The sequence below is a fragment of the Stigmatopora nigra genome, chromosome 1 (assembly GCF_051989575.1).
Source record: "Stigmatopora nigra isolate UIUO_SnigA chromosome 1, RoL_Snig_1.1, whole genome shotgun sequence".
Taxonomy (NCBI): domain Eukaryota; kingdom Metazoa; phylum Chordata; class Actinopteri; order Syngnathiformes; family Syngnathidae; genus Stigmatopora; species Stigmatopora nigra.
The window spans coordinates 19,916,953-19,931,535 of NC_135508.1; the positions used below are offsets into that span (position 1 = coordinate 19,916,953).

The window sequence follows — 14,583 nt, forward strand, 5'->3', positions numbered from 1 at the left end:
AACGGCCTTTCTTGTGGCTAGTAAAGAAGAATTTAACTTTCCATAAGATTAAAAATGTGAAAATATGACTTGCCACACGTCGGAAAATAAACGAATAAACAAAAGGACACACACACTGAATAATTTGCTTGCATTATTTGAAAATCCCAATTTAAACATTGCATTTTATCTTTACTTGGAATTCTTTTTTTGTGTTACTTAAATTTGTCCTGTGATCCTTGTGAAGATGAGTGGTACAAAACAATGAATGTTTCCATTTACATTTGTTTGATGACTTCAAACATTACATTGAGAAAATTGGAGATTGGAGAAGAGGATTAAGCAATTTTAAACAATAGCATGAAATATTTTGTCCAATGTTTTGCAGGATTTGTTGCTTTTAAGTTAAACAATTACAAAAATGAAATAGAGAATAGCCAAATTTGGCATCACTTGCTTGTAGTGCGAGAAAACAGGCTTTCACTTGTGACCTCTCACCCCATCTTTCTCTGTCCGTCGGGCCCACGGCAGTGATTTATCCCTCTGGCATACCAACAGCTGTGTTTGGGGGTTCCGACCAGAGTGAGGGCTACTATTTGCCATGACTAATCGATAGCAGACTTAAAAAAAACACCAATCGCGAGTCTGAGGAGAGAAAAAAAAACACACTGTCTTAATGACAGCGGAAACCTCACACTTTTTACTGTGCTTTAACTTGCTCGGAAACCAAAATCAGTTGTGAGTGAATCTGTTGGAAAATAAACACTCACCAAATCACACACAGTGACAACCACACTTCCAAAAAATAGAGTAAAGTTATTTTACTTTGAGACTAAATTATCTGTTTCAATAATATATTTTGAATTGGTGATGCAGAAAATTTGAAAAAATAAATTAATTCTAATTCAGTTGAAATAGCATTTTGAAAATGGAATGCCGATGATTACAATGTATAGTGAAAGCTGACATTTTCTTCACTTTCAATCAACGTTAATAAAGTCAAATAAAAGTTCATCAGGCTCCTTTAAATGAGATTGACAGGAAAAAAGGACGACAGATTATTTGGACAAATTTAAGATAAAGCTAAAACTATTTTGTAAGGAACATTTTCTTGTACAGGAATTGCTTTGGAACAGATGTGATCTCTATGGTAGTTTTACTACAGTAAAAAAATAAATTGTTTCTAAAATAAATTTTAAAAAAAGAAAAGAAAAACAAAGAAAGAAATAAAAGACAAATATACACAATGTGATAAAATAAACTTTATTCATTTGTTTTCCCATAAAAGAATGACAAACGCTAAGTCTCCAATAAATGCACAGCATCTTTGAGGGGCTTATGCTTACATTTCTCGGTCAAGTATAAATACTAAAGTATGTGGGCTCGGATGTCAGCTCCAGCATGTGTTTGTACATTTGTGTGTGTGTGCGTGTCTGTGACTCTTCCCTGAGAAAGTCTTTGAGGGTTTTGGGGTTTCTTGTCCTTTGCTGCTCACTTCAGTCAGCGTCTCAGTCGCAGCTGGCCAAGTCTGCGCATCTTCAAACACTCGTTGCTGTCCTTGATTGGAGAACAAACAGATGGGGTTCAGTCATTAAGCATATCATGACATGTCCTTTCTTTCTTGTCCTGCTGTAGTTTATCATTTTTTTACATCACCGCCTTTTTTAAAGCTACATTTCAGACTTGAATGCCTTGTCAATAATAATGAATGCATAGAGCACAATACCTCTTACTGTGTATATGATCTTATTAATATATCGGCTGTAATTGATGGTATAGCCATCAAATCCGGTTTAACTAGAAGGGACTTCATTTATTTAATGAAGATGATTCCAAAGGAGAAGAAATAATCACATAAATTTGTAAAGCTTCTTGAAGCTATTTTTTAAACACAGACCTTTGACAAATTATTTAATCAGATAAATAACTAATCATAATACGTAATACAATCCAAATGCTACATTTCTAGGTGGAGAAAATTGCCAAATAAACTTTAAAATAATATAATTCTAGAGTCCCTTATTAGTAGTTCAATATTGATGACAACATACTCCAATAGATGGAACTACCACCAACAGTTCTTGGGTGCAAAATAATTTTTACACACATTTCCGTCTTTTTTCCCAGTGCCCATACTACAAATCCCTGATTGTGTTTTTTGCTTTTTTTGCTTTTTGTTATTTATTTTTTTACTGCAGAAAAAATCTACCCATCAGTACAAATAAAGTCAAATTGAGATTTAAAATAATAGAACTCTCAATCATGGTCAATCAAGTACTCGCAAAAGAACAGTGTGGCGGCCGCAAATTGTCCCGCAGACCATACTTTGCTTACCACAGATTACCAGGGGACACATGGTTTGGACCGAAATAAAAGAAATGTCAAATTCCCTGAATTTTATGCATTTTGAGAAAGTGAGGTAATGTCATTGAGAGTAGGCAAATGGCTTGAACGTGCTTTTTACACACACCAGATTGAAGATTTCCACGTGTGTCTTGAAGAGAACTATTTCTAATCCTGTGATTTATGAAAAAAACATTTTTATGCTAAAATAGACAATAAAATATCGTAAATACCAGATTTGTTGACTGAAAATTAAATGATAGATACATGAAATACATATTAAGCAATGAAATAATACTTTGATAAGACATATTTCTCTTCAGTCTTGACTGGATTTCAAAGTGATGTGTTTGTTTGTTTGTTAGTTTTTTGTTTGTTTGATTTACCCCTTTTCTCTGGTTGCTCAAGCAGAAAGTGCAGATGGTCCTGGGCTGCTTGGCGCTCTTGTCCCCAGTTGCCTGCGCGTGGACCGCGTCGAGACACGGCTGACCATCCGCGCAGCCGTCCTCAAGGAGAAGCACGTTGGCCAGGTGGGAAATGTAGCTGGAGGCCAGGCGCAGAGTCTCGATCTTGGACAGCTTCCTGTCCTCCGGCTCGGTGGGGATGAGGGTCCTGAGGGCCGTAAAGGCGCTGTTGACGCTCTGGGTCCGGCCGCGTTCCCTGGCGTTGGCCGCGCTGCGCTGCTTCATCACCCCCGGGCTGCCGGAGTCGCCGTCCGCGGGGATCCTGGCTCGTTTCACGCCACCGCCGATGCCGCAGTACAGTTGGCCCGAGCTGTCGTCGCTCTCACTGCGGTTGTCGTCGTCCTCGGACGCGATGTGCACGTCGGAATAGAAGCGCGAGGCCACTGGGCGCAGCATGGCAAACGTCATGTTTCGGATCCTCGAGGTATGGGGGGCAACTCTACATGTCAACACACGGCTCTACATGACTACACGTGGAAGGGAGCTTACTGGGGATGAGTTCACTCGACTGTGGCCAAAGTGAGGGCTCGACTAATGGAATTAATGGTGTGGGCTGGACTTCCCTGTCACTATGAGAGGGGGGTGTGGTGGTTTGGACTGGTATTGTACTGTCACCATTGTATACACTATTATCATCATCATCATCACCACCATCATCAACAATATTATTATTATGATGATTATAATAATACTTATTATTATGATTCATATTATTTCTATCATTATAATAATAATAATTAGTATAATTATTATTGATTTTCTGAACCGCTTTACCCTCACATGGGTCGTGGGGGGTGCTCGAGCCCATCCCAGCTGACATATGGCCACAGGCGGGGGACACACTGAATTGGTGGTCAGTCAATCGCAGGGCACAAGGAGACAAATAACTATTCACTCTCACACTCATACCTAGGGACTATTTAGTGTCCAATTAGCCTACTTTGCATGTTTTTGAAATGCGGGAGGAAACCAGAGTATCTGGAGAAAACCCATGCAGGCCCATGGATCACATGCAAACTCCACACGGGTGGACCGACCTGGATTGGAACCCAGGACTGTGAGGCCGACGCGCTAACCACTCACTTATTATTTTATATGAGATAATGTAGTGTCATATCTATCTAAATATATACTATATATTTGTCGTTAATTAAGTCGAAGGTTTGATCTCAGGTTCGTTCTCACTGTATGGAGATATTGAGTATTTCGAGTCAGAAAACAACAACCCTTCAAGTGTGATGTTACCTATAGAGAAGCAAAGTAGGTCATGTAAATCACCAGTTTCATGATGGTAGTGCATCTAACTCACTGGGGTTGAGGGTTCCCCCCAGGTGGGTTTTGACCAGGAGTGACCAACTCCGATCCTCGAGAGCCCCTATTCAGTTTGTTTCCCTTGTCTCCCTCCACCAACACACCTGAATCACATAATCAGGATCAGTATGAAGCCTCTGGAAAGCCTGCTGATGAGTTGATGATTTGATTCAGGTGGAAAATAGGATGGATAAGGGCCCTCGAGGACCAAAGTTGGCCACCCCTGGTCCAGACTGTACGAAGTTTGCACGTTTTCCCCTTGTGTGGGTTTTCTCTGGATACTCTGGTTTCGACCGACAAGAATTACTGGCAGCCAATGAGTTAAAGGACTTAGGTCTTCTAAAGTTAGGGTGGAGTTAAACTCAACTTCAATTTTATTGTAAAATTTTTCAAAGGTCAGTCCTAAAATTTGTAGTTCCAATAAAATGTCAACAGAAAGTTTTCTGACCATTTACAAGCAGTTGGGTTCACAGAAGGAGAAAGTGAAATGTGAGTAAACAAACAGTGAACAGATGATCCTGGAATGTCCGGTGTGTATTTACTTGCTTGCACCAGGTGCAAAAAGAAAACAACAAAGTGGCAAAGGGATGATTTAGTGGCACCGTGTTTCTTCGGAGGCCTCTAAGAAGATTCAAACTGCAACTGTGTGGTGGAAAATTGACAATTTGATTACATTCCAAAAAGTTAATTTGAAAGAAAATGACGCTAGGGTCCGTATTTGTGGAACAGGGGTAGCGTGGATACCTGAATAATCTCTGATTTTGTCCTACTTATAAAATATTTCCAGATGATTTAAAAAAAATGTTTATTCATTTATTTACACCAAAAAAAATCACTGCTGGAAGCTCATATTGGTTATCTTCAATCTAATCATTCTCTGTAACAAACAAATGATCTCTATATTATTCTCGTCTTTTAGGTGAATGTACAGACTAACAAATCCCTGTAGATGGCAGCCTCGTAATACTTTGGATTTAAGATCAGTAGTATAGCTTTTGAGTGGAAAACAAAAATTAGAGGGCTTGTCAAGTCAATAAAGTGGATATAAATTCCATCATGTTTGACAGTGGACAAGTTTATGTACCTCACATTGGAAGAGACGGTTCAATATAGAACACAGAAGTAGAAAGTGTATTGTGACTTTGACTCACATTGTGCACTCATAAATTCTACTTGTGCCCCAAAGGTTTCAGATTAAGTGCTGTGTTCCTAGAAAAAAGAGTTTATATTGTTGGAACACTCCATTATCTGGTCTCATAGGCAAAGTTGCTAACATGGTTTCAGGCCGCAGTGTGGATTGTGTTTCAATTTCTTATAGTTTTTTTGTGTGTGCTAACTTCAAGTTGAAGGGAGGAAAGTTGTGAGTCTATCTTTCCTTAGAAGCTGTGAATTGTTATTGAGCTCATTTCCAGAAAGAAGATCAATTTATCTCAGTGATGAGGATGCAGCCGTTCGGGTTCACCACCCACTGAGTCTTTATTGATGATCTGTCTGAGTCGCAGAACAAAGAGGAACATGTTCTCCTGCAATTTAACTGCCTTCCTACTGGCCTTGGTTCTTCTACTTGAAAAAGGTTCAGAGTCGGATTGAGGCGCTTTACCAGTTCTCTGCTGTTTAGCAACAGATTTTGAATTTGTTTCACATTGCAGAGGACCCAATATGTGGGTGTTATCCCAGCCCACTTGCTTTCATCCAGTTGCCTACTGCTGATGACACATTTGCATCATGTCACCACCAAGCTGTTTACTATTGAAACCCAATCTTACACAACAACAACAACCCAAAAACAAAGTTAACAGTAACATTTAACTATTCACTGATACATATTATTGACAATTGTATAAATAAGTATACATTGTAATGGTGATTAAAATGTGTTTGTTTAACTTACTCATGTTTCAACATCAGATGGCATGTTTGTCGCTCCACACATTTCACAACAACGTTAACGGGAAAAAAAATTCCCAGCTGTCCTTATTGTTTAGACAAAGATGGCTTTTTGGGGTTTTATTGGCAGCTGTGTCCAGGGCTTCCAGAATGTAAAGTCTGTCCCAAGACCAATCGCATCGTAAAATCTGTCTAGTTCAATAAATAAAATCCAAATTATGCCCTTGTGTCCAATAGAAGAATTTCTCAAAAGTAGCCCAAATTTTATCAAACCGCCCAATGCAGTTTTCTCCCGCCTGAGTTTTAGAAAATAGCCCGATTAAGCAGCAATTTGCTTAATCTAGTGACACTGTCTCCCATACAGAATAGAAGTTATGGACATGCATAGTACTACATTTTTCATGCACTATTTCATCTCTGTGTGCACTAAGATTTCATTTATTCATTGATTTTCTGGACCACTTATCCTCACAAGGGTCGCAGGGGCTGCTGGAGCTTATCCACAGGCACCAGGTAGGGGACACACCCTGAATCATTACCTAGCCAATCACAGGGCACAGGAGACAGACAACCATTCAAGCTCACACTCATGCCGAGGCGCAATTTAGAGTGTTCAACCAGCCTATCCTGCAAGTTTTTGGGATGTAGGAAGGAACCAGAGTAGCCGGAGAAAACCCACACAAGTTCAGGAAGAACATGGTATTGAACTCTCAACCCCAGATCTGCGAGGCCAATGCGCTAACCACTTGGCTGCTGCCCCCCCCCCCCCCCACAATTAGATTTAGCCAATTAAAAACAGTAACAACAAGTGGTCAGTTTTGCAATTTTGTTTGAGATTATTGCCATTTAAACACAACCTGAAACACGGTATTTTAGTTAAGTTTACGTCTAAGTCTTTACACTACTTAAGGGAACTGTTCAAAAAGCCAACATAAAGTAGATTTTAAAAAAATCAACTAAAAATAGAAGAGAAAAAGTTAGAAAACAATAATGAATACTGAGTTTTTATGAGACTACCAAAAGTAACAGAATTAAATTGAATGACACAAATCAGGTTATATTTCATCACAATTTGCTGACTGTATGTCTTCGGCGTTCACACAATGTATGGTAAATGTCTGAGAAAAAGACTCACAGAGACAAACTATAAAGATGAGCATTTCTGTTCCCATGAGTGCTTCCTCATGTATTCATTCCATGTTGATTTACTACAGTGGGGAAACTATAAATAGAGACACTTTACAAGGTTGAAGCATGAAATACCTTTGAATGTATTAGTGACTGACACATTTAGAGGTAAACACTCATGCACAATGTATGTCAAAGCGGTAGAGGCACCCATCAGCAAAGCAAATCTGGCACAAATTACACGCCTGCACACACCGACAGTCGCTTTCAGTTCCGGACAGGAAGCAGTGAGAAATCATTGTAGACTCCAACACTGAGAAAAAACCTCCCATGGTGGAACTAACCAGTGAGACAGAATTTTTTACCAATTGTGGGGGAAATCTTAGGGGGTTGACATAGTGGTGCTGTTAAATGATTAAATATTTACATGAAATATTTTGATTTCTCAAGTGTAAAACATTCTTTGCACTCAAAAAAAAAATCTGCTTCAAAATGGGCATAAGTAGAAGAGGAATTCTGGACAAAGAAGCCCAAAAACAGTCAGGGGCCAAAAGAAAGAGACTTTGGGTCTTACAATATATGGACGGAGCAGTCGTTGGGGCACCTGAGAAACATAGTCCTCGCCAGTGATCCTCCTGTGAACCACTGATTCAGTTGAAGTACCAAATCCTTGAAATTGCAACAAATGCGAAACCCTAAATTGCTCCCAATGGGTCTGCCGTTAACTGCTGAAAAACTGTTTTTATTAGTGTTTTTGTTTGCCTGCTGGTAGCTGCTGACACCAGCAAGACCAGCATGAAAACAAAACAAGAGTCGCAACTGCTGGTGAGCACATTTTCTTAGCAGAGTGGCTAAATTCCTTTAGACTTTGGTACAACTTCACTTCTATGGACACTGACGATGCTAACGAAGTTCATTCAAAGCAGATTGGTTAAAAAAAAAAAGCCTTCTTTGTTAATGTTTTAAAATATTTCCTTTTCTGAAATTCCTTGGGTGTGCTGAATGTTTTAAAGATAAAAGAGACATAGCCGCCCATGCAAACTGTTGCATACAAGGAACAGGTGCAATGTTTTGGTTTTTCTTTCCCTTTTTTTCTTTTTTAATGGTGGTGTTGCGTGTCAAAAGGGCTTTGAGGATTTGGTTACTTCCAGACAGTGAGAGCCACAGGAAGGAAATCTTCTCACACACACACACCGGGAAAAATTTGGAGTCCTTCTGGGTTTGGTCTACCTTCATTTGCACAATAGCCACAAAGGGACATCATCAAGGCTACTGACGTATAGGAAGGTACTCGTCTGCGCATAATACGTTGCCAGCTTGTAAAGAACGCCAATGATTTTTTGTAACAGTTCCCTCCTCCATAACAAAGGGAGAAATTGGCTGTTAGTACCAGTCTGAATTTTGTTGCCTGGTACTCAACATCCCATCAAATCACAAACTTCAACCAAGTCACATACTTTTTATCATCTATTTTATGAAATGATCACTTATTTTGACCTTTGCCTGGGAAAACGCAATTTCGTCATACGCAGCAGGGTATGATGACAATTAGGCTTTTTGTCGAGTCAATGATGATGACAAAGCCTATATCTGATTTTATTTTTTATTTTATGAAACATTTATTAATCAATTAATAAGCTGTGCACAAAATTTGGTCAGTGTGAGTACGTCTTGGACTTTTACATTAAGATGGACACTCATAGGATTGGAATGACTATTCATAATTATTTCCATAAGAACTAAAATGTCTGTGATTGACACAATCAATCTGCAACTAGTTAATAGTACAAATAGCAAATCCCAATGCATGCACCTTCCAAAAATAATGTCTTGCCAAACTGTATTAGAAATACCCTCCACCGCTCACATAGATAAAAAAAAAAACTTTGTCCAGTGTTTAATTTTCAGTTCATTTTTTTCAAAAACAGAAAGAGCAAAGCATTCTATAATAAAGATTGTGTATGGTAAACCATTGCAACTTTATTTGGTTCCTGGTGACCTTGTCCACTTGGGGGCAGTATAGTGCAGACATTAGATGAGATAATGTGCAGTAATCTTTGTTCTTCGGAGAGGATAAAGAATATATGACTGTCAGTGTTACATCGTATGTCTGTGACTCTTGTTTTCAAATCCCTGTTGCTTTTAAAGGGAATGTGGTGTCATTTGTCCTTGCAAAAACTTGGTTGGCTCTGGCGAGTGGTCGTTGAGATTTTCCAGCATTTCTAACTTAGTTTGATGAAAATACTAGCAGCTTTTAAAATCAACATACTATTTTAGGCTTTTCATCCAAGTAGAGCAATAAAACAAATCCCCCAGTTTATATGAAAACCACAATCAAAAATTGGTGCATTACTTCACAAATTGAATGGCAGATAAGACAATAAAGATAATATCAGGCATGAGAACCATCTTATCTTTAAAACCAGGAGCAAAAATTCACAGGCAACTAATGATCCCTGACATTCTACCAGCCCATTAATTTAAACTGAATATAACGTCACCCTCTTCAATGCCGAACTTAATGTGACAAAAACAAAAACGAAAATTGACTGCAAGTAAACATTGCCCCCTGATGGATAACCATCTGCTCTGCATCATCATCTCAGATCAGGAGTGGAAGCACCAAGATAAGTCCTAAGGTCTGTCATGTTGGATTTAATGATTTTGGCAGGGATGGTCTGCATTTTCAACCGTTGGTAGGCTGCGAACCGATGACAGCCCCCAAAAGAGTAGAAATAATTTCCCCCCTCTCTGCCTTCAATCCAAAGCACATCGATGGGAGGAACAACACTAATGTCAGCTCGGACCTGCAAGGAAAGCAAACATTTGTCAGCAGGGAGATTTGCAACAAAATGTCACAATATATTATAAAACAAGGTTTCATTTCATTAGAAAAAAAGCAATAGAAAAAGAAGCAAAATCCTGATTTATTATTATTTTTCACAGACTTGAAATAAAACTTTGCTGTGCTCATTTGTATGTAGGAGAGCCATGGAATCAACCACCTTGTTTTACTTCCATTTGTTCCAACAGATTTAATTTGGGTTTTAACAGGCATTTAAAAAGAACAGAAAACATAAAAAGAAGAGTGATTTCATTATACTTATTATTATTATTTTCAATGTAAAAAAACATCTTAATGATTCTTACAATAACAGTAACAACAATAATAATCTTCATCATAATCAATGATAATAATAATGATGATGATGATAGTAATGAAAATTATAATAGTAATGATGATGATGATAGTAATGAAAATTATAATAATGATAAAATAATAATATAATTTTAAGAATTGTTTAAACAGATAAGGCAAAATAACAACAAAGTATGACGTAATATTAGTGGGTAACTGTATGTACTAAGGTAGCCTACATTTTCCCATCCAGAATTTATCTTGCAGGAAAATACCTTTAGTGTATTGACGAGGCTCTGGACTTTCTGTTCGTCCAAAACGGGAGGAAACGGTCTGATGATTACGTGAATCGGAACGTCGGTCACTTCCTGTAGCCCTTTTGAGTGAATCGATCCGAACTCCTCTGTTGTATCGTCAACTTCTGTGCTCATTTTCGTCTGGTTTATGCGACAGAAACTAAACTGGGCCACGATCGTTGTGGTACCGCGAAACAAGCGCAACATCATCCGAATTACAAACTTGTGCCTACCTCACTTCCGCGTTTAGAAGCGGGTGGGATCACTGACGGGGTTTCTCGTTGGATATTCTTGCTGTCAATCACAATCGTGTTTCTACCTAGCCGGTCAAACACAGGTGAGTTGTAAACTGGATTTTGTGGTAGTAGAAAAAAACCAAACATCGCTCAACATGTACAAAGTATTTTTTCTTTAATTTTCATGTGAGACTGGCTTTTATAATGGCCAACACTAGGACATCTGAAGTTAAATGCTATTGTCCAATCAGCCTACCATGCATATTTTTGGAATGTGGGAGGAAACCAGAGTACCTGGAAGAAACTCATAATTTCCACACAGGTGGACCGACCTGGATTTGGACCCGATCCCAGATCTATGAAGCCGACGCACTAACCACTCGTTTGCCGCGCCGCCCTGTGATGGTAGTTGTCAGCATTAATTGCCAACAACTACAAGTGATCAGTTGACAATTAATTTCAATAGACCAGTGTTAACAAACCTTCAACATTTTTGATTTAAATCAGCTTCTCAAACTAAAAGCTTTGTTGTCGTCCTTTTTTTTTTTTTACAGTACAGTATACTCAACATTAGCGTTTATCTTAAAATAATACACAGTAGTGCCTCCAAACGTTCCTTAGAGTACTTGTTCTCCTTTAGACCTTTCATTCTTTAAATCAGGGGTAGGGAACCTATGGCTCGGGAGCAATATGTGGCTCTTTTGATGGGTGTATATGGCTTTCCGCCTTTTTAAATCATATTTCTTCTTCATTAGACTCTTCTGAATGCATTCTCTCATTGATACTCATTGATGAGCAACATTGAAATCATGTTCTCAAAAGAATTCAGACTTTTTTTTACTCTCAAAGTGGTGAAAATAATAATAAATGCTCACATTTGTCATGTATTTTTATTTTTAAATTCTGAGTATGGCTCTCAAGGAATGATGTTTGAAAATATGAATTGTTTATGGCTCTCTTCGTCAAAAAGGTTCCTGACCCCTGCTTTAAATCATTATCTTTCTCTAATAAGAAATATGGATTGGGCCACTTGCATTTCCAGGATCCCTCAGATCTTTATCCAGTCGTCATTTCGGGTTCCTGCCCATACATTGACCCGGTGACTCCAAATAGGGGTTTAACAAACATAGCCTCTGGTCTGCTGCGGAAAATATACTATCTTGAATATGGATAGGGGTAAGTGATAAGAGGAGGTGTTGTAAATGAATTTATTGAATTACTCTTTTATTAACAAGCATTTTATTTTGATATTTAGACCAGGGTGCCTCTTTAAAATTCATGCCAGCAATTAATCTGAAAAATAAGACGCCACAAGCCCTCCATCCTGTAACGTCTCTTTTAATGAGGTCGTGTAGACTGTTGCGTGATGCAGGCATTCTGCTTCAAAGTGCTTAACTTAGTACAGTACTGTTCTATTTTTGCAGGAATTTCAAAGAGATGTGCAGGTTGCTGTGGTTACAAACAGAGGACATCTGGGCTTGCATCTTTGTACAGGTAAATCTTCAAAAGCTGTGCAGAAAACGAAGCATTGTTGTGTCCAACGCATAGCTATAACATCTATTAATGAGACAATTAAAAATGATTTCTTGGCCAGAAGAGGCAGGTCATTATATTGAATTATTACAAATGCTTTCACCTACAACGATAGGCCCCCTTTTTTTTGACAATTAATTGGTCACATGGGAATCAGATTCAACATGGACCTCTATATATAGTCGCTAATCATTAACCGTGCAATCTGTACCTAATTTATCTTTGCAGTGCGAAACAGAGCAAAATACATAAAGTATCAGTGCGGCTATACCAACTATCTCGTGATCATTTATCTAATCTTTGAGCTTTCTTTCTTTTAAAAGAACTCTGAATTGACACCAGTCTAGCTGGGGAAAAAAAACAACCTTACCTTGCTGTAAGGGTGTTTGCAGCTGGCTACATGTGAACATTTAGTCAATATGTATGGTGACATTTTACCCCTTAGCGTTCACTTCTTTATTCAGCATCAAATTTGAGCCATTGCTTCAATATCTGTCAGAAAGTGTCATGCACCTTCCCTGGCGAAATAAACAGCATTACATGCAAAAGATGAGACCTTGTCAGTCAACGCATATAGACATGTAAATCATTCCAGTCTTGCTACACTCTGTGCGACCCTCTGCTGTCAAAGCGGAGACGAGTTCTTCTTGCTAACATCTCTCAATGACTACAATTGAGTTAGTCATACAGGTGCAGCCGTAGGTCACACAAGAACTGTTCCCACATAATGATTTGCTGTTAATATTAGATTTTTGGTCCTCGCGGGATTGTCACACTGAGAGCAGTTGGAGAAAATTACCTGCCAGAAATGAGCTATATTTATTTAGATAGCCATACCTCCCCTAACACACACACACACACACACATAGACACCTCTCTTCTTTTACACCCTGACATGCTTTTAAAGTGATCATGACTCTGAAGGTGACTTTCGGTTGTCATTCCAAAGCTTTAAAATTGATGGCAGTGTATGAAGTCATGGGACTTTTTAGCAAGAGTAGATGATATTGCAGTCCAAGGCAAGGCTGGCTTTTTTATTTTAATGATGTGGATTGTTGCATCACTCTAAACCTGCCCATGAAATTATTTCCTCTTTTATAGTGTCTCCCTCTGGAATAAAATCTCTGCTGCCTCTACTGTTATAATGATATTACTTTCCTGTATGGTAAATCTATTGTAGCTTTGTTGCAAAAAAAAATTCTTAGGGAAAGATGGATGCAGTGTTATTTTTTCCCACACTTTATTAGATTTGTTGTAGTGAATTTCGTCATTTAAATTCGAAACTGTATGCATATGTGAATGTTGTGTAATGAGATGAATCAGAAATATTCCAGGAATGATATTACCTAAAGTATATAATCTCTGCTGGAGTCTATACCAGCCAATTTTGGGCAGTAGGCGGGCGATACCCTGAATTGGTTGCCAGCCAATCGCAGGGCACGAGGAGACGATCAACTATTCGTGCTCACACTCATACCTAGAGGCTATTTAGAGTGTTGAACCAGTCTACCATACTTTTTTTGGGGATGTAAAAAAAACAAGTTGACTCTCACACAAGTTAATCTGAGGGTACATTCACAAGGATAATGAAAAAGTGATTTTAAGTGTCCAACAACATCTAGTTATTTATGAATAAATATATCCTTTTTTATGAATAATAAGAATAAAGCAAGAAAAGCGAGCCACCATAGCTGAAGCACTGGGATTGAATGGATTGTGGATTAGTTTGATTGTTTATTGTGAAATTAAATCCGCTTACATGAATGACGCCGTTTGAATGCAAGCCTGTAAATATTATATGCACGCATTTGAGGTTGGGGGGAGGGAAAGGATGAGGGAGGGAGGGAGGGAGAGTGACCGGATGGAGCAGAGCAGGCGAGGAGACACTGACAGGAACTTTTAATAACTGCTTTGTTTGATTGTTCCACGCTCAATAAGGCGACTGAAATGCAATGCCGACAAACTGTATTTTGTCTCGCTGTGATCTGGTGTGAAATGTTGATGCAGCCACTCAGTTTGCATCCTGTGGGCGAAACGGACAACAGACACATCTAATCTGTGCACAGATGCTATGTAATCCTGGCCAGCAGCAACAGAGTAGATGCAGAGTGATGTTATCTCGTGTTACTATTTATTGGGACATGAAGATGCAGGACTAGTAATGTTACCTACAAGTTATAATACAATTTACTATTTTAAAATATCTCCATTAAAGTTAGCCATGTAATGCACAATTTTTTTTTATTTTTGTTTCAATTACAATTGAC

At 38.6% G+C, this 14,583-nt stretch overlaps 2 protein-coding genes and 1 long non-coding RNA gene across 6 annotated transcripts in view; 1 reads left to right on the plus strand and 2 right to left on the minus strand.

Moving 5' to 3' along the window:
• Positions 1 to 1,290: 1,290 nt before the first annotated feature.
• On the minus strand, positions 1,291 to 3,338 carry tcf15 (transcription factor 15). Its single transcript, XM_077730679.1, has 2 exons — positions 2,709 to 3,338; positions 1,291 to 1,536 (listed from the first exon to the last, which is right to left on the minus strand). The coding sequence occupies exons 1-2, from the start codon at positions 3,192 to 3,194 to the stop codon at positions 1,480 to 1,482; spliced, it is 543 nt and encodes a 180-aa protein (XP_077586805.1). The 5' UTR covers positions 3,195 to 3,338; the 3' UTR covers positions 1,291 to 1,479.
• LOC144206023 (uncharacterized) overlaps positions 2,767 to 14,583 on the plus strand; it is a 49,050-nt gene continuing 37,233 nt past the window's right edge. For 2 of the 4 annotated variants that reach the window (XR_013328276.1, XR_013328270.1), the window contains exons 1-2: positions 2,767 to 3,210; positions 12,208 to 12,277. This is a non-coding gene — a long non-coding RNA (uncharacterized LOC144206023). Of the gene's footprint in view, positions 3,211 to 10,541; positions 10,885 to 12,207; positions 12,278 to 14,583 lie in introns of those variants that run through there. The other 2 variants (XR_013328281.1, XR_013328275.1) reach the window with 1 other exon arrangement.
• On the minus strand, positions 8,702 to 10,804 carry srxn1 (sulfiredoxin 1 homolog (S. cerevisiae)). Its single transcript, XM_077730691.1, has 2 exons — positions 10,527 to 10,804; positions 8,702 to 9,919 (listed from the first exon to the last, which is right to left on the minus strand). Exons 1-2 carry the CDS (start codon positions 10,755 to 10,757, stop codon positions 9,710 to 9,712), a joined length of 441 nt encoding a protein of 146 aa, XP_077586817.1. The 5' UTR covers positions 10,758 to 10,804; the 3' UTR covers positions 8,702 to 9,709.